The sequence below is a fragment of the Cavia porcellus genome, unplaced genomic scaffold (assembly GCF_034190915.1).
Source record: "Cavia porcellus strain 051 isolate PalLab524CR breed Dunkin Hartley unplaced genomic scaffold, mCavPor4.1 scaffold_29, whole genome shotgun sequence".
Taxonomy (NCBI): domain Eukaryota; kingdom Metazoa; phylum Chordata; class Mammalia; order Rodentia; family Caviidae; genus Cavia; species Cavia porcellus.
The window spans coordinates 7,806,697-7,826,114 of NW_026947512.1; the positions used below are offsets into that span (position 1 = coordinate 7,806,697).

The following is a 19,418-nucleotide window of genomic DNA, read 5'->3' on the forward strand; positions in this document are numbered from 1 at the left end:
GTGAGTGGCATACTATTGAGGCTGGGGATTTAGCTCAGCGGCATAATTGCCTGCCTTACATGCAGGCAGTCGTGAGTTTGATCCCTGGTACCGAAAAAGAGTGGCATACTATCAACACTCTACAGTCCTTTCTGTCATCCCCCACTCTAAACATGTGTCAGTGTATATTAGTTTTGATGGCTGATGCGTTGAGAGATAAAATTTATGTTCCCTGTGGTGAGCACAGCATTAGCAAAGATATGAGTATGTTAGGAAAATCCCAGCTTTAAAGTTAGCAGGCAACCAGATATAGTGGTGTATAGCTGAATCCCAGGTACTGACTGACAAGGCTGAGGATTGAAAATTTAAACCCAGCCTGGGAACCCTAGCAACTTAGCCAGATCCTGTCTCAAAAAATAGAAACAGGCTAGGGGTTTAGCTCAGTATGATGGCCCTGGATTCAAGCCGTGGTATCACCACAATAAAAAAAGGACTAGATATATAACTCAGCAGTACAACACTCGCCTACATACATAAGGCCATGGGTTCCATCCCTAGAACTGAAGAAAGAGAAAAAGAAAGAAAGAGAAAAATTTTCACAGCAGATTCCCACATTTACTTCTACCAGACTTGATGAGCAAACAGATTTCCCTGCTTTCCCCCCTTTCTGCACAGCCAGCAGAGCTTTTCAAAGAAATAACCAGCAGGTAGATGGGCTGCTAGGGTGAGCAGGTTTGTGTAGTAGAGGCTGCAAGAAAGGACTTGGCCTTCACAGTGGTCCCGTCAGAACTGCCCTCCCTGCCCTGTCCATCTCATCACCTTCCCCCAGCTGGCCCTTTAGGAAGACCCAACCCCTTAGACCTCAGCCACCCCACAGGGGCTGAGCAGGACTTCCTGGGTAGGGCTCACAGCAGGGGCTGCTGCGTGGGCAGTTTGGCGGCTCAGCCATCTGTTCTGCAGGGAAGACTGCTGGGGACAAGAGCCAAGAGCCACACTAGGCCAGGAGGGCTCCCTGGTGGTGACCCTGGAGAGTCCGGCCTGCAGCTGGCACAGGAGGCCCTTCCTCCCAGCTCAGCAGTTCTCTACCGTCTTGCCCCAGAGCATTCTGTTTCCTGAGCTGACCTCCCTGGCCTCATCAAAGTGCACTAAGAGAACTGTGCAGAAGTCTGTCGTGCCTGCATGGAACAGCTCAGATTTGCCCAAACTGCAAGTCCCTGACCTGCCAGTGATCTTCCCTGCCAGCCCCCACCCCTTGATGTCGTTCCTGGCAGCTCCTCCAGGAAACGGTGGGAGACGGGTGCCCCTGGAAGGCACTCAGGTCTTGCTTCCCCAACACCATCCTCAACACATCCTGAAATTGCCACTTCCTTCCAGCCCACTGCCTGGAAGGTTTTCAATTGGAGATTGTTCTAAAAGATGCAAATGTCCCATCCTGAGGTCTACTCTCATGTATCAGGGTACATCAGGTTCGTGGATTTCTCTCCTGCCACCAGTGCGCTGGGAAGCACTGCAGGAAGCAGAGGCTGCAAGAACAGGAGAGCAGAAGCTGTGCAGGCGGTGTAGGGGCGTCAAGGAGCATGGGGGGTACCCCACAATCTGAGGACTCCAGGTCGGGGTCTACAAAGGGAAATGGGAGGACACCAAAGCAAAACTTGCTGTGGTTCATTTTATGTACACTGGGAAGAGACCAAGCTTCAACCTTTCTTCCTCTCCCCCAGGGTGCTCTGAATTCTATGCATCTTACCCTTTCTTTTTTCTTCATATCTTTTTTCCACATGCTACTTGTCCCTAGAACAAAAAATACTCACTGGTTTTATTTTCTTTATAGTAAAGATGTAAGAGGTCTTTGGGGACTAGCCTAGGAATCTAATCACTGTTGTGGCTTTCTAGGAAATCACACTGATTCCTGCAGGTGCTCAGTAAATGCTAGTTAAGCAAATCAAGGAACAGATGACAGTCACTTCATTGTGGGTTCTGTATACTGCATTCGGGTCTGGGCTATTGGACCCAGTCCTATGTGGGTGACCATTGGCTTTCCTGAGAGCACAAATCATCTAGCCTGACCCTTGAAAAAAATCCAATGTGAGCTGAGGAAGGGATCCAGGGTGTAGACTCCCATTGGTCCATTTTCTTTTTTGCATTGTCTTGCAGCTTTTTCTTGTGTGAGTTCAGTGGACTGGAACTGCCGCCCTCTGCTGGTACGTTTTCATAACCAGTTTTTGCCTTCCTGAGTTTCTGTCTGCTGTACGTTGTTTTTGTTGGGGTGAAAGAAGGTTATAGGGTGAGGATTTCTGGTTTTTTTCCAGGTCCACTCATCTGTATAGGTCTAGTCGAAAGCTTGCTCCTGGTCATAAAAATGAGCGTCAGGGTGCCCCCACCCCACCGGCATGCAAACCCCAAATGAGAAATGATTTTTTGTTTCAGCAACCTCCCTGGCTCTGAGAAGTATAGAAACAGCTTCTACTCTAAGCCCAGTGCTATGTTAAATCTCAGGCACTCGTGCTTGTGATATGCAGGCTCTGACATCTGCACTCAGGTTCAGATTCTCACTCTGCCACTTAATCTGTGACCTTAGATTATTTGCATTATTTTCTTTCTCAGCCTGTTTATCCTGTATAAATGAGATGACAGTTTGAATGGGCTCATAGAGGCTTCATAAGGTTGCAATAAGAATAAGATAAAAGAACATAGGCAAGCCTCTGAGCACAGAGCCTGCACTGCCTGGTGTCCATGCATCCTTTTTGTGTTTATTGACTTCCTGCTGTGCCCGGGACCTCCCAGGCCCATGGATATGGCAGTGACAGAAGCAGCTCTGCTTTTAAAGAGCTTGCATTCAATTTGAAGCCAAATGACAAACACATAGGTGGGATGGGAGTTGGCAACAGTGTGCTCAGGGGGAAATAAGAGTTAAAATTGAAGGAGTGCTGGGAGGGGGATATTGTCATTTTCATAGAATAATAAGAGAAGTGTCACAGCAAGGGTAAGGGAGTGGGCCCCTGGAGAGTGGAGGCAGCGGAAGGGAACATTTGCAGGCAGGAGGGCCCTGAGGCAACAGAGCACACGGTATGCTTAAAGGAAAGCAAGGGGACCCGTGTGGCTGGAGTCCAGAGCGTGAGAGCGTGGATGGAATACAATATGAGAGGATCGGTGCAGGCAGCAGGGCAGATCCTGCGGGGGATAGCGAGCCACTGATTTTGGAATCTATCTTGGAAGAAATAGGAAAACATAGGAAAGTCCAGAGCTCCAGAGTGACCAGATTTAACTCTCATTGTAAAAGGACAACTCTAGCTGGTTGAGACACTTGCGATTCCTACCAAGGCAGAGAATAGGGCATCGAAGACTGGCGGGGGACATAAGTGTAACCTGTTAATCACAAGTCCCAGGCACAGACCAGTTCCCAAAGCCAGGGACACAGACTTCTCCTGGGAACCTGGGTAGGGCTTTTGATAAGTGGCTTAAGCCTGGCGCCAGCCAAAAGGACAGTGGCTTTTGAGCCTCTTGCTACTGTGCTGTCACAGCAGCTCTCTCCCCGCCCTGTAAAGGGTACTGCTTTTCCTACCTTTATGCGGCCCAAACTCACTCTGCAGAGCCGGTTTCTTTTCCTACCCTTAACAAATGAAAAGAATTGCTACCATTTGCACTTAGAACCTAGAAACCACCTCTCACAGGAGACTCCAGCACCCCAGCTCCGTAAGACTGCTGCACGCCAGAGCCACAGGAGAGATAGGGCCAGGCAAGGTGGTGAGCAGCCTCCCTCTGAGCAAGCAGCCAGCAGCCCCGCCACCGCCGCCGCCGCTGTGTACACATAGCTGTGTGAATTCTGCCTCCGCTGTCCCTTTCTGTTCATTCTGAGCGGTCAATTTGCTCCCTTCCCTGACATGAACTCGTGGACAGACAGGTTCTCTGGGTCACTCTCAGGAAATAAAAAGGTCTAAGGAGCTTTCTTCCAGAAGGGTTTTAGGAAACTTTGTCTCCATTCTTAACAATCACTCCTAATTATCTCTCTCTTCCTTAAAAATTTTTAAATTATGTTTTATTATAAAAATACTCCATTTGCTAGAAACATTAGAAACTGTAAGTAAAAGAATGACAGAAAAATCATCATAATCCTCCTCCCTGGGAAAAGCACCTGCTGGGATTCTTGCATATAGCTTCTAAGTCTTTGCAGTTCACATACAGTTCCTTTCCACACATACACTTGCATGCATTTTTTTAAAGCAAGAATAGAATGATATTCTAAGAGCTTTATAATTTTCTGTTTTTCATTTTACATTATAGCATTAACATGTTAACTATATCATCTTATTTCATTGAATATATTTCAGTGAAATATAATATTTATGTCAGTAGCGCATTCCGTTTTATGGGTGTAGAACAATTTAATTAACTATCTGGTATTCGTTTATCTTCTGATTTTAAATATATATTTAATCTTGTAACCTTGTAATCTTTTTTTTTTTTCAGTACTGAGAAGTAAATCTAGGACTTTTGCACTAAACTACATCTCCAGTCATTTGTAGACGTTTAAAGTTTTGACACAGCATCTCACTAAGTCGCTAAGTTACCCCGGCAGCACTGGTTTGCCATCCTGCTTTAGCCTCTCAGGGTGCTGGGATCACAGATGCGTGCCACCACACCCAGGTCCCAATCTACAATGTTTTCATGTCTTGGCAGGCATCTGATGTTGCCAAAATTGTCCTTCAGAATGATTGTATGGGATAGCCTTATACCAGAGTTGCTCATCTCTGACCAAACTCATCACCCCTAGCTGACCCCCCCCCACACACACACACTTTGTTTTTGGTCCCCACTTTTAAAAGTTAATGTCAACATCTAAAGATGTAGCTCAGCCTAGCACGTGTGAAGACCTGGATTCAAACTCCGTACCACCCCCACCCTCACCAAAAAAGTATTGGCATCAGCAGAGACAGTTTCACTTCCTCTCCTACTTGGCTGTCTTTATTTCATTTTGCTGTCTCGTCACACTGGCTAGGATTTCTAGCACTATGTTAACAGGAGCAGCAAAAGTGGACAGCCTGCTCCTGATCACAGAAGAAAAGCTTTCAATTTCTCTTCATTCAGTATAGCACTGTCTGAAATGGCATATAGACCAAGCCTAAGGGAACTGCTGTCGGCCCCAGTCAGACGTGGTGGATGCCCGAGCCCACACCCACCCGCCTCTGGGGCTGGCCCGTGCCTAGGATCTGTGAGTGTGCGTTGTGTCAGAGGCATGGCAGTGGTGGGAATGGGGACAGTGGCTTCCTCCTGTGCACAGCCTTCCCATTCTAATTGCTCCCAAATGACTCACGCTTGTGTTTCTCTGGGGCCCCAGCACCTGTAACCTGTGGATGACTGAGGTGAGCCAGGTGCACCTCATTGTTACCAATGGACACCGTCACACATGTGAGATGCTGTGTTACAAGGGCCCCCTCCTATCTCTTCAATAGCCAGTCTTAGTCCACACAGCATATTTACATTTTCCTATTGTGTAATTTCTTACTACACACATCTTTCCTCTTTTCAAAACAGCTACAAGTCATTTGTTTACTTTTTAAATTAGAGTAGATGTGAATTCATCTTGTTGCAGGCCTGCCTGTGGTTGGAGTTGGCCAGAGTGTCAGGAAACTGGGACTGTGAGTTGAAGGCCTTTGACTCAAGAAATAGCAAGTCTGATCTTGTCATTGTTATCACAGCAGGTTTGTTTTGCTTTGTTTTAATTGAATCCCCAGCTCTCAGTTCTGGAAGCCAATTGAGTTGGATAACAATCTTGATCCAATTGTTTAAGTCCTACATATGTCCAGAAGGCTAAGATCATGTAGCACAAAAAAATGGGGTCCCAGACAGGAGAGAACTCCCCTCCTCAACTGTGTATGCGGGACAAGAATGGCATCCTGTGGAGAAGAGACACGGTTAAGTACCACACGTTCCACCTAAGGTGACACTGAGATCTATAGAAAAAGAGCAAACTTGTCAGCAAAGCTGGCCAGTACAAAGTGTTAGCAGAAATTATCTCTGTGGCTCCTTGAGGATCCCTCCCCAAGGGCACACTCAACAGCTGTTTGACTGTCAGGGAAATGTGTCTCACACACCCCTCTGTCCTGCTGCCCCTGAGCTGGGTGATGTGGGGCTGGGGTGGGTGAGCTTAGGAAGGGTCAAGGGGTGGTCAGGGGAGGGGGAGTTTGTCCACTGCTGCTTAGTCCTCAGAGCTGCATGAGCATTTGCACGGAGAAAACAGTGCTTCAGCTGACCCTGGTGACTACTTCTCCATGGCCTCTTTTAATTTTTAAATCTACTTAGATTGGGAGAAAATGTCCTCATCCTATCAGCTAATCTGAGTACGTGACACAATCACTTACATGTATTTCCCAACCTAATCTAGGCTGAAAGTATGTATAGTTTGGGAAGTTTTCTTGGGATCTTTGCAAAACTTGGATCCTGGAGGGATCCAAGCAGGAAGAAATCACTGCTAGGATGCTGTGACCTCTCAAGCATGTTCATGATGGCAAGATTGTAAGTTCTGGGAGTGTGAGAGAAGGCGAAGTAGGCTGACATGTGAATTCCACCCGCTAGGCCATACAAGGGTGGCAGATAGTATTTCCTGAGCACCACTGAGTACAGAGTTCTGACCTTCATGCCAAGGAAGAAGACATGTACCATCTCTGGAAACTGACCACCTGTATGCACAGGACAGATACATGCAAGTTAGAAAGAGTACAAGGATGGGAAATGTCTCTAAGTGGCCAACTGACCTACTTACCACGACTCTGAGGAGCTGTGTGGAGACAGAGGACAATCCTTCAGAGGTCTGGAGTCTTTAAAGAGGGGAAAGAATAAGGAGGGCACAGGTAAGGATATGGTGAAGGTCACAGGTGGGCAGGATTTATAGATGGGAATGGAGGAGAAAAGTTCAGAAATGTATGATTAAAAACGCATGGTCTTAAATGACAGGCTAAAGAGAATAGATGTTACTCCGTAAATAATGGATGCTGAAGATTTGTGAGTAAGAGGATGGGCTAGAGAGTTGAAAGCCGTAGCTAGAAGTGGTGTGCGCATGGATTCCGGGCCTGAGTAGAGACTACTGGAGCTGAGAGGAATGGGTCAGAAGCTAGGGCAAGTAATCAAGATCCAGATGCTTAGAGCTTGGACTTGAGTCTACATGAGGGGGATCTGGGAATCTTATAAAGTTTCCCTGGGACTTGCTAGCTCATTTGCCACGGGAAGGAGAGAGAAAATGTCAAACTTGAATGGTCAAGTAGTAGCAGTAGCAGAAATAGGGAATATTTTCCACATCTACACACTCAATGAGTGGCAGAAGTAGAGGTTAATCGATGAACTGTTTGCAGCCTGCCTTGAGGAAACATACATCACTTTCTCTTATTCCCAGCTCTTCCAGGAAGGCCCTAAGAGCTGTCCAAGATTCATCCTCTCAAGAGGAAAGAAATTTCCATTACCAGCCCTGTCATCAGTACTTTCCTCACATTCTGAGAAATCCTTAAAATAACCCAAAGAGCTTTGGGGGAGGGATGCAGCAGGGCTTGGCTGCTCAGAGGAGGGGCTCTGAGCCCCACAGCACCTCAGGGCTCCTCTCACCTGCCTGGTGCTAAGTTTGTCAGGCAGACAGATGGGCTGAATAAAACCCTTATGGGGATCATGGTCCAGCCTTCGGCTAGAGATCCTCCTGTGCTCCATCTGTCAGGAAGCAGAGCAAGGGCAAGGACCTCTGTCAGGATGTCAGGCAGAAAAGGGATGTGGGGAAACAGGTGAGGAGTTTACTTTTGGCTGGGTTGAGTTTGAGAAGATAGTGAGGGCTCAGAGATAGGGAGATCTAAGCTCAGGTGGGAGGTCAGGGCTTGAGTCCAAGGCTTGGGGGTCATCTGACAGAGACTTGGGACCACTATTTAAATCCATTCTTTACAGCAAAGTTGACATTAGCTTCTCTCAAATTTGCATTTCCCTCTCAGCTGGCTTATTTGGTAGGAGTAAGAAGATGGCAGATGAATGCTAAAGAGAAAATGAGTGGAAAAAGCATCTTATAATTAATCAAGTTGTGATGACGGATACTCGTTTAAGCAAAATGTGCTATTCTTTCCGAACTTGAAGGACAGGACCAGGGATTGGATTTTAAGGTCATGTGGACTTTCTCTTTTGTTCCATCCCACTTTTCTTTTCTTCACTAATTAATTAATTTAGACTCTAGACTGAAATTTGGTTTATGTCTTCCAGGAAGGCCTGTGTTAATTTGGATTTGGTCTTCTGATTCTCAAGGGTCAAGACTGATTGAATGCTACATAATCATTCACTGAATGAACAATGCATTCATTCTGGGACTATGGTGTTGATTTCTCTCCTCAGTTTTCAAGAAAGAAGAGAATTAGGTCCTATGGAAATAGTAAAAGGGTGTGCGGAAAGCGCAGAGGTTGTCTGCATTGACATGTAAGCAGATGCTCCTGGAGGGGACGGTGATAGAAGCTGAGGGGGACTTTGGGAGGTGACCAGGCCTCAGGGCAGAATCCTCATGAATGGAATCAGTGCCTTATGGAAGAGATCTGAACGCTCCCTTCTCCTTCTGCCATGTGAGGACACAGTGAGAAACCGCTGCCTGTGGACCAGGGACAGGCTGACACTGAATCTGTGGGTGCTTTGGTCTTAGACTTCCCAGTTTGCAGAACTGTGAGAAACAAGAGTTCTGTTGTTTACAGTATTATGTTACAGCAGCCCATACCGCTTAAGGCAGCAGAAGACCATTATAACAGAGAGACAAAAAAGAAGACAGGGCTGCAAAAACAGGAGCCAAGGAAGCCAGGAGTCTCAGGAGTCAACACCAGGATCCAAAACAACTGCTGCGTTGGAAGATCGAGAACCATCCTTACAGGCCACCAAACCTGCACACACCCGGGGACAATGCCCTCCTCTGTGGGGTGGTGGCTTTGTTTTAGAACTCTAATATACTCTTTCCTTCAGTGTGGGTTAGTCATAACTAATGACAGAATTGTAGGTTGCTTCTGAGTCAAGTCATGAAGACAGTGGCAATAAACAAGGCCTGGGAAGTCTCTTGTGGTAGGCAGAACGATGTCCTCCGAGGATCCCCATGTTCTAATTCCCTGGGCCTGTGCATATGCTATGTTACTCGGCAAAGAGGAAGTCAGGTTCCTAATTAGCTAACCCTAAAAAAGGAGAACACTCTAGATTACCCACTCAAGCTCAGCGTCATCACACGGGTCCTTAAGAGTGGAAGCAAGAGGAGAAAAGTCAGGCTCAGGATGGCCTCAAAGCCATGGCTGGCTTTGAAGAAGTGAGGGATCCAGGAGCCAAGGCAGCCTGCTGAGCAGGAAAAGGCAAGAGGCAGAGTCTCCCAGAGCCTCCAGAAAGAATGCAGAGCTGCTGACAATTCGATTTTTAATCCAGAACATTCATTTCTTGTTGTCTTATACCATCAAGTTGTTGCAGCCACAACAAAAAATATAGGGCTACACCCACCCTTGCTCTGTTCCTCATATCTGATCCATTTCTACTCTCATTACATGCTATTTGTACTTATTTACTTACAGTGTACATTTTCGTGATGCATTTTTGTCATTTCTCTTAAAACTATAAACTTCTCTAGAGTAAGGCCTATGGTATGTTTTGGTTTTTGCTTTTCAAATGTGTATCTGAAGCACCAAATATATTGTTCCTTCCATTAAGAATTTGACCAGTTTATTGGACTATCTAAAAGTAGAAGCAGCCAACTTAGCAGACAGATAAACAAGGAAAGAGCTTGTGTAAAACAAATATGGAATCCTATTTATTCATCCTCTGTCAAGCTGAAGCCAAAGAATCGGATCAGCGGCATGATAGAGTACTGAGATGTCTTCTCCACCTCTCTTTTTCCTCTGATTCCTAGCCCACAAGTTCCATCTTCCCCTAGTTAGGGGACTAGGGGCAGAGACAGAGGGGACAAGAGGAACTAGAAGGTCACTGCCTCCTTCCCAATTTGTCAAGGGGATGCAATTCCTTTAGAAGGGAGGAAGACAGGAGAGCTTCAAAGAGGAGAGGAAGGTGAGACCCAGAGCCCAAGTTCCTCTGAGCAGCAGGAATCTGAGTGCTGTTTGATAAGACTTCAGAGGGGAGCACCGTAGATCAGACAAAGTCCTGGGAGTTCCTGGGACATTATGGGAATCACCCATAATGTCCAGGCTCCGTGCAGATTGCAGGAGCTGAGAATGTGAGGAGGAGGGGTAAGAGCCATGGGGAATATTCTGAGACCACACACACTGGCACCCGAGATCTCTGCTGCCTCCAAAGACTTTGAGCTGAGATCTTCACGGACCAGGTGGAACAGAGGAAAACAGAGTTGGGGAGACCCATGGTCACTAGGATGCACCCTCCGACTGACTCATCAGGAAGCAGAGAGGGGCTGATTTAGAACAAAACTACTAACATCCTGCACATCCAAATTTTGGACTAGTATTCAAAATGATGACACTCCTTGTGGCTTTAAAAGGAGATTTTTAATCTTAGGGTGGAGGCCTGGGTAGGGATGGTGTTAAAGAGGGTAGCAAATCCTTATGGTACAGCTCAGGGAGTGGGGAAAGGATGAAGCAGAGTTGCTGGTGGACTCTGCAGCCACGCTACGTTGGAAGCACATATTCCATCTTATTGGGGAAGAGGCACAGATACATCAGAAGGCAGCCCCAGATGCCAATGGTGAAGACGATTCCCAGGTCTGGTGTGAAAGTTTCCTGCTAGGTGGGGAGAAAGGCAAGACCCTGAGGCAAGGTCAGGTCTGCAGCTGGTGGGGCGCCCTCCCCACCATGGGAACTTCTGGGGAGCAGCCTCAGGCTTGGCCACCCAAGTCCTCCTTCCTGGTGCCACGTCCTCTATGACTGAGTGGTTGTGCTGAGTGGCAGAGTCCACTAATATCCCTACTCCCTGCACAACCACAGGTGGGGGTTTGACGAGAAGGCACACTCCCTTTGGGATAACAAGACACCCAGTGAGATGAGGCACTTCTTGTATGGATCTACCTACCCCTGATTGTAGTTGGTCTTTAAGGCACACAACATACATTTCTCCTGCAGAGGACAGAAACGGCACAAGAAAGGTCATTTTTCCTTGGTCCCAGGTGGCCAACCTGCTGGGCACCTCATCAAGCCTTGCTATAGGAAAGGACAGAATAATACAGTGGAATTTGGAAGCAGGCACAACCAGGATCAAGTGCTACACGGTCGTGGCTTAGGAAGAGCCACAGGAATAGGAGGCAAAGCAAGTAAGGAAGGGCTCCAGTCTGGGAGGCGCCCAAGGGCCAGCGGTGTGGGCTGGTGTCAGCTCCTTCCACGGCAAGAGCGTAGGAGAGGGCGGGGCAGAGCAGCCAGAGCTCCAGGACCAGAGCTGGGCTCAGGCAGGCTTCACTTACACAGCAGCTCCTGCACTGATGGACTGAATCCATTGGGTCCTTTTTTGGTTTCTGCGGTTCCATCATCTTGTGAAGAGGCAACGATGTTCTATTCGCTCTGTCCACTCTTTTGAGCCTAAGCTGGGGGTCGATGTCCGTCATTCCCATCAGCCTGTGGTCGTGATGGTCCCTTGATCCTCTTTGAAGAGGGCTGGGGAGGAGGGAGAGGTGGAAAGTTGGGGAGACAATTTCTGTCAATGCACAGGTGGCCATGGAAGGCCTCAGCTCCAAGCCATCGGGGCAGCAGGAGCCACAACTCCTGGAGGAGTCTGATTCCTTCTGAATCTTGAGGGAATTCAGCAAAGAGGAGGAGGGAGACGCTTTAGGGACGAGGAGTGATGGGTCCAAGTTACACTTACAGTTTGTTGTCCTTCTGTATGTTTATTAAAACATCCATCTTCTCATCCATATCCTTCTGCATTTCCTTCAAGAGAGAATTCAAGACTACAACCTTCCTTGTTAAGGGTTTTTGAGCCTCTCTCTCTCTCTCTGCATTTTACTTCCTCAAGAATCTTCTCAAGACGTGACCAAAGTGGCTGCTGGCCACTCTCCATGACCCTCCTGGACCTATTTTCCCTCCAAGACAGCCCCGTTCCGTGGTGAGACCAAAGCACAGGCAGCCATTAGGGGTCTTATCCAAGGCCTCTGGGTGAGTGAAAAGCCAGACACTGATCTCAGATGGGAAACACATAGCTGCTTTGGTTTGATGCTTATAAAATGGTAAGAGCAAGAAAACTATCTTGTACCCCAGAGACACTTAATTCTTATGTTCTGACCCTGGCCTATATTTTTGTGTGTTCTAATTTTTACCCAGCCCTGGCAGAAACGGTCGACACAAGGTAAAATTGACAGTCACTGTAGTAACATGGCATGCTTACTGTTCACAAAGAACTGAAAGATTAAAAAAAAAATTCTTGGCAGAAGTTAGATCTATAAAATTTGACCTTGGGAAGCTAAATAATGCAATTGATGCAGTCTAAGGTGGCAGAAGTTATAACTGATGATATTTGTTATGGGGGAAAATCCAGATCAATTATAAAATGTAAGTGAAAATCATTTACTTCATTAAAAGTAATTTTCATAAAAAGTGAAACAGCTAGACCCAGTTTAATCTGTTGTAGAAAATTAAGAAATTATATTCTTTGGGGAAAGATAATTTCAGATAATACTTTGAAAACATTTTTAAATTTTAGGAAAGGTGTTGAACAGAATTTTTTTAGCCACAGTGTCTAGTTGGCTTGTGTCAGAGTCACAGTGTCCTGTGTCCTTACGTCTTACCACCGCACACTCAGAATGCATCGGCCTGATCTCCTGTTCCCTGTATTTCCCAGTGCTCTTGTCATTGTCACCACTCCCTTCCAACCATCCAGATGACGACTTTGGTGGCATCCTGCCTTGCCTCACTCTGTTGGCTTCATTCTGGGTATGGAATCTGGCACCGAGAGCTCTTACGTTTGCTTTCCTGCATCCTTCTGATTTACCCTTCCTTCTCTTCCTACCCTAACCCAGCTGTCCTCACCAGGGCCCGCAGTCCCTCCTGCTCCCACCGGACCCGGGCGCAGCCAGCTGCTCCCAGCGCGCTCTGCCATTAAGCATCTGTGGAGGCCTCCGCAGGACCTTCACGACCTGCTGACTTTGTGCCCAGCCAGTTCTGCTTCTCCAGTTCCCCCAGCGGACCCTCTTCTCGGCTGCCTCCTGCCTCCTGCCGCGCTCCAGCTGTCCCCCCTGAAACAGCCTCCTCCGTGCCTTTCCACACCTGGCCCTGCTCACTCGCGAAATGCTTAAGGCGCCTGCATTCTAGTATGAAAGCACCGCGTGCCCTCTGCAGAAAAATCTGGGTAACACACAAGGACATACATATAGGAAAGCAAGCTTCTTGCCCCCTTTGGTACTTGTCTTGCCAGTTTTTTTCCTGTGTGTGTATTTCCTAACCTACTTTTGTTCCCACCTAGTCGAGATTGGCCAGTGGATGTTTACTTATGTCTTGCTTTTTTAATTCTTTAGGCACCCTTTACAAACACTGTCTTTAATAGTTCCTGACTTACGCTATGTGGGTACACCGGAATTTACTTGGCTGTCCTCTATTGTTGAAAATTGTGGTTATTTCCAAAATATTATATTTAATCCAGTGGTGAACATTTTTAATGTATACTTGGACTGGCATTTCTAATTAGTCTCACACATTAAATTCTGAGAAATAGAATTTAAAAGTTGTATATTTCTTGATGGTTATTATCTAACGACATTCCAAGTTTGTACAAATTTGTACTCCAGTCAAGAGTGTAAGAGCATTTCTGACTCACCATATAATTTTCATAAAGTTAAAATTTGCTGGTTTGAATGTGACAATTATCATTTCACCCACATGTATTTGACTATTCATGAAGTAAAACTTTTTTTTTTTGTTTGTATTTTTGCCGGTACCAGGGATCGAACTCATGACCACACGGTTGCAAGGCAGGCGCTTATGCCACTGAGCTAAATCCCCAGCCCTGAGGTAAAACTTTTTACACGTACTTACTGCTTTTCAGTTATATTCTTTTTTGTTCATGTCTTTGCCTGTTTTCCTATTTGTTTCTCATTAATTTTAGTGAGCTCTGTATATTATGGATAAAAGCTTTTTCTTTGTATTTACCAGTTTTTACAAAATTATTTCCCAAACCATTATTTTAAAATTGTGTGTGTATGGTGGTTTTGTCTATTTTTGTTCTTTTGTCTTTTTTTTTTTTTTTTTTTTAAAGACAGGACCTCACTATGTAGTTCAGGCCAGCCTTGAAGTCATTACATAGCCCAGACTGGTGGCAATCCTCCTGCTTTGGCCTCCTAAGTGATAGGATTACAGTGTGTGCCACCACTCCTAGCTCGTTGTATTCCTTTAAAAAAAAAAAAAACTTAGTAGTATAACTCTTTTTTTGGTCTTTTTTGGAGACAGGGTCTTGCTATGCAGTTCAGGCTGGACTTGAGCTCACTTTGTAGCCCAGGCTGGTCTCAAACTTGGAACAATCCTCCTGCCTCAGCCTCCTGGGATTACAGGTTAGAGCCACCATGCCTGATATAACTTATTTATAGTTAAATATATCCCTATCTTCTTAGAAGTAGTTGATTTCTTCTAGTTATATTTAGAATATCCAATTAAATTTTTACTTATAACTTTTAATTGGCTTTTCTTAAACTCTCCTTATGGACTGTTTCTATCTGCTGTGCTCTGAACTGCTTTTTCCTCATGCAAGCAAGAAATATTCTTAATATTATTACATATTCCTTTCCTTCTCACATATACTGAAGAACATTGCCTTTATCATATTTAAAATTTTATGGAACTGTGATTCTCTGCCTTGAGCATATATTGGAATCATCTGGGCAATTTGAAAAACTACTAGTGCTTTGACCTCACCCCCAAAGTTCCCAGCCTCGTTATTATGGGGTACAGCCTGGGTTTAGGGGGAGAAGGGCCAAAACTCACCCTGAGCAGATCCTAATGCAGCCAAGTTGATGGTACTGCTTGAGCGGCAGGACCTGGTTCTCCACCAATCTCTTATGGAGTGGTGAGCAGCTGCACTCCTCGGGGACAGTTTTATTTAGTCTCTCTAGGCTGGATAGCAAGTCCTCATGTGGGGCTCTCAGTGCATCCTTGGCAGAGAGGCTGTTACAGGGGTGCCTGTTCCCACTCCTGCGTTTATCTGTGTATCCCTGAGCTCTACCCTGATAGACACTGTGGCTTTAGAATGAATTTTAATTATCTGGTAGGGGTAGTGCCCCCTTATAACTCTTGAAAAATGTCTAGCATCGGCTTTTACCTGTTCGTGCTTCTACATCAGTGGCTGTCAAACTTTTACCTGGGGAGGTTGGCCAAAATACACAGGGCCCAATTTTTGTCTAAACATGAGCTTGGGATCCATTTTCTTTGTTAGTATTCTGGTTGATTCTGAAATACACTAAGAAGTTTTTGAGCCGCTGTATAGGATCCAGATTATCATCTAGTATTGTTTGTTTTTGTTAAAAAAACAACTGATCTTACTGGGTTTCTTTTTATTAGATTTGTGTTAAGTTGCCAATGTAATCTTCCAGGCTCGGTTGACTCAGTTTCCCCAGAAGGACTTCTCTTGTTTTTCTAGCCCACATTCACTACTTGGGTCTCTAAATCCCTAATTGCCTGCAATTGTGCTTGCAATTATTTCTTGCAGTGGGGGTTGGGTCTCCTACCATGTTATAAGCACCTAGAGGGCAGGGCCCAGCATCTCTTTCACAGTTTCTAATGTGGCACTGACCAACGGAAGGCATTCAGTGAAGCCTTACCTTCATAATTTCCACGAATTCATGAAGCTTATCGAAATCTTTGTCCATTATGTCCTTTATCTAATCAGGAAGAAAAGTATACTTGATAAAAGCACAGAGTATATTGCTGAAGTCAAGTGTGGTATCCTTGGGGCATTTTAAGCAAAGAGTGGCAGCTGTACCGCTGGCATGGACTAATAAGGTCCTGTTAAAATCATTTCTTTCCAGGAGTCTATGTGAGGACTGCAGTGTGTATACTGTCAGGTCACTCCACTGCCAGGCTTGGCGTGGCTTGGCTGGGGCTCTTACAAGGCTTGTAGATGAAGCTCGGATCACAATTACACGGGTCTTGCTTGATTATTCCTACCCCCTAAATAGGCCATGGGTGGCCTGTGTCCTAGAAACAAGGGTTCGTGCCATGCTGCTCGCCAAAGGGAGGGGGACGCAGTGGGTTCCTGACAGCCCTCATATCCCATGTCAACCCCTCACTCAGCTTTACCATAGAGCTAACACCAGGCAACCTCAACATCCAGCCAGTGATAACAAACCTTTTAGAGCTTTCAGTGATATATACACCCAATGGAGGCAGAGGTTTGCCCCCACTGTCCTAGGGAACTTCTGGTCATTCAACAATGGGGTTTAGGCATCAAACTAGTAAGAAATGAATATCTAAATGTGCTTAACACATAAGTACTCTAAGGGGTGAAGTCGATTTGCTTTTCATATGCCATTCATCATTCCTTTTACATTTAAAAGTTAGAAATTGCATTTTTTGAAGCTGTATGTTCTCTATATATTACATAAAACTTTATCCTGTTACGTTTTTGTCTTTTGTCTTTTTGAGACAGGGTGTCGCTATACAGCTCAGGCTGGCCTTGAGCTCACTTTGTAGCCCAGCTGGCCTCGAACTTGCAACGATCCTCCTGCCTCAGAGTCCTGAGTGCTGGCCTGGTTACCTGTTTTATTTCCTCCATTTTTTCCTTGAGTTCTTCTCTCACCTCTCTGAGTTCATTCTGAGAAAAGGAAATGAAGGAAAGAGGGAGTAAACAAAAATCTTGGATGGAAGAGAACTTTTCATGGGAAGAAAGGACAGATCCTGGGGGCACTTCCAAAAAGGGACAGAGGGAAACTTCCATAAGGAGGAGAGGATGCTAAGACAGTGGTCAGGGGACCTCAGACATCGTGGGTCTCCCAATGGGATGCACGGGAAAGAGCACATCATCACTTCTTTGGAAGGCTGCCCTAAACCTACAACCTAAGACATCAGGCAAATCCAAATTAGGGGTCATTCAGCAAAATAAGTGATCTGTAATCTTTAAAAATGTCCTGAGAAAAGAGTAAAAAACAATTACAGATTAAAGAAAAATGAAGAAATATAGCAGTTAGAAGCCACGTGCGATCCTGGATTAAGTCCTGGGCCAAAAGTATGTTTTCTCTTTGTTTTAGTTTTTTTTTTTTTAAATGAAAAACACAGTGGCACAATTGGTGAGATGAAAATAAAGTCTACAGATCAGTACTGTATCCATGTTACTTTCCTAGTGTTGAAAATTCTACTATGAACACGTAAGAGAAGGTTCTTGTTTTTAAGAAATACGTGCTGAAGACTGGTAAAAATTTACTCTCAAATAGTTCATGCAGTCATCCTTTGGTATCCATGGACAATTGGTTCCATGACCCTCCATGATGTAGAGTATCAGAGACACCCTGGAAGGGGAGAGACAGTCTTAATCCCTTCTCAGTGTTAGGAAAAGGACATGTTGGAATAGGAAGTCATGCAGCTGCCCTTAGGTATCTGAGGGGGTTTGTTTCAGGAACTCCTGCAGATACCCAAATCTACAGATGCTCACATCCTCTATGTAAATGATATAATATTTGCATATAACCTGTGCATATTCTCTCCTGTACTTTAAATAATCTCTACATCACTTATATCTAATACAATGTAAATGGTATCTGCTATACTGCATTGCACAGAGAATAAGAAAAAATTTTGTACATGTTCAGACACAAATTTCAGTACAGACATAATTTTTTTCCAAATATGTTCAATCTGAGGTTAGTTGAATCAAATGGATACAAAGGGCTGATGGTGTGTGTGTATATGCAGAGAAAGACAGAGGAAATACAGCAACCATGATAAAATGCCAACATTTGAGGAATCTGGGTATAGAATACATTAGTATTCGCTGTCTATTTCTCCCAAATTTTACAGTCTAAAATGGTTTCAAAATAAAAGAATAAAAAGGACACAGAGAGAATGAAGTCTCAAGGCCGTAAGTGCCGCGTCCACCCCGGAGTCAGAGCCCGTCAGCCCTGAGCTCACACACTGACCTTTAACTCCTGTGTCATCCCTGTTTTGGCAAACGGCCCTTTGTGTTGAACTTCTTTGAAATTGTATGTCTGTGATTGAAACAGAAACACAGAACATTGGAAACTGCAGATGAGGGCGGCATTGCAGAGGCAGGAGAGAACCCTCCAAGTTTCTGTCCCTCCCTAGGGACAGTGACAGAGACAAAAGCCGGTGGCCCTCCCTCTGCAGAGGTTTCTTCTCCTCCTCCCTCTTGGAGCTCAGCTTGTTCCACTTATGTATCTGATTGGTTACTAGCATGAAGGTCTCTGAGAACAAAGAACCTGTTTCTCTCATTGCAACCTCGCACCTGGGAGAGATCTTGGCCACCAGGAACAGAAAATGACCCCTGACTCCAAGTCATCTCCCCACGGATCTCAGGCCTGTCTGTTGGCATGGCTACAAAAACGCTTCTTACTTTGGTTGTCTCTGGCTTCAATTTCGGGCAAACGGCCTTGTAGTTCTTGTGCTAAGAGAGAGGAAGCATTAGGATTGGGGGAAGATAGCATCCAGCCCTTGCAAGAAGTCCACACCCCACCCCTGCTCTCTAGCTGCTCTTGAGCACAGACCCATATATTTCCTAGCATCTGATCTGTTTCGAGACAGCTCAACTGGTCATGTTGTCCTAATGAGCAGAGGGCTGCCCATTCAGCAGGTGGAGGAACCTGGAGTGAAAGAATTCTAAGGGAGTGTGATACAGGTTGTTCCAGGGGTGTGGGCCTGGGGGATAGACCAGGTCCCAATCTCAGCTGTTCTTTCTTCCTTGCTTGACAACTTGGGTAAGTTAGTCCCTCTGAGCCTCCCTTTCCTTGTTTATGACATAGATGTGCTTAGTAGATTTATCTAGAAAAGTTATTTTGAACCTTAGGCTGCCAATTGGAGGTAGGTATGTGGCATGGAGCTGTGAGTAGTCGGAGGAGCAGGAAGTGCTATAGAGGGGGAGTCAGTGGAGGCCTTTTCCTTCCCACCCCATGAATGCCCCATGGGCATCCATCCCACACTCACTCCAAGCTGAGAGCCCACTTATGCTCAGAATAGAGAACAATATATGGGAGGTTTGCTGGCACCTTCTCGAGCTGGCTTCAGCAGCACATGTACTAATATTGGCACATGCTCAGTGTCCTCCCTACCCCATCTCTACTCATAGGAGCTCATGGAGGCCCCACATCATCCAGCAGTGTTCCTCCTTTACCAGGATTGTCTTCTTCAGGTCTGCCCTCTTGGCCATGATGGTAGAAGCCAGGGTGTTCTTCAGATTCCCCACCACCCCACAAAAGCCCCCAGGACCAGCCCACTGTCCTATGTAACTTACGGGCCAAAGTGAGAGGTGGGTGACTTCCTCTTTATGTGCGGAACAGCTGAGGTCACAATGCCAACCTGGAG

At 45.7% G+C, this 19,418-nt stretch overlaps 1 protein-coding gene across 8 annotated transcripts; it reads right to left on the minus strand.

The window, feature by feature from the left end:
• Window positions 1–5,680: 5,680 nt before the first annotated feature.
• On the minus strand, window positions 5,681–19,345 carry Tex35 (testis expressed 35). 8 transcript variants are annotated; one of them, XM_063239669.1, is made up of 9 exons: window positions 19,228–19,345; window positions 18,346–18,504; window positions 18,020–18,088; window positions 16,645–16,701; window positions 15,710–15,769; window positions 11,773–11,837; window positions 11,375–11,564; window positions 10,990–11,033; window positions 10,448–10,700 (listed from the first exon to the last, which is right to left on the minus strand). In XM_063239669.1, the coding sequence occupies exons 1-9, from the start codon at window positions 19,261–19,263 to the stop codon at window positions 10,640–10,642; spliced, it is 741 nt and encodes a 246-aa protein (XP_063095739.1). In that variant the 5' UTR covers window positions 19,264–19,345; the 3' UTR covers window positions 10,448–10,639. The 8 variants fall into 8 exon arrangements, 6 of the variants coding, with proteins under 6 accessions (XP_063095741.1, XP_063095736.1, XP_063095740.1 ...); XM_063239668.1 differs by having other exon boundaries at window positions 10,448–10,703; XR_010044361.1 differs by having other exon boundaries at window positions 10,643–10,700; window positions 10,990–11,117.
• Window positions 19,346–19,418: the final 73 nt, after the last annotated feature.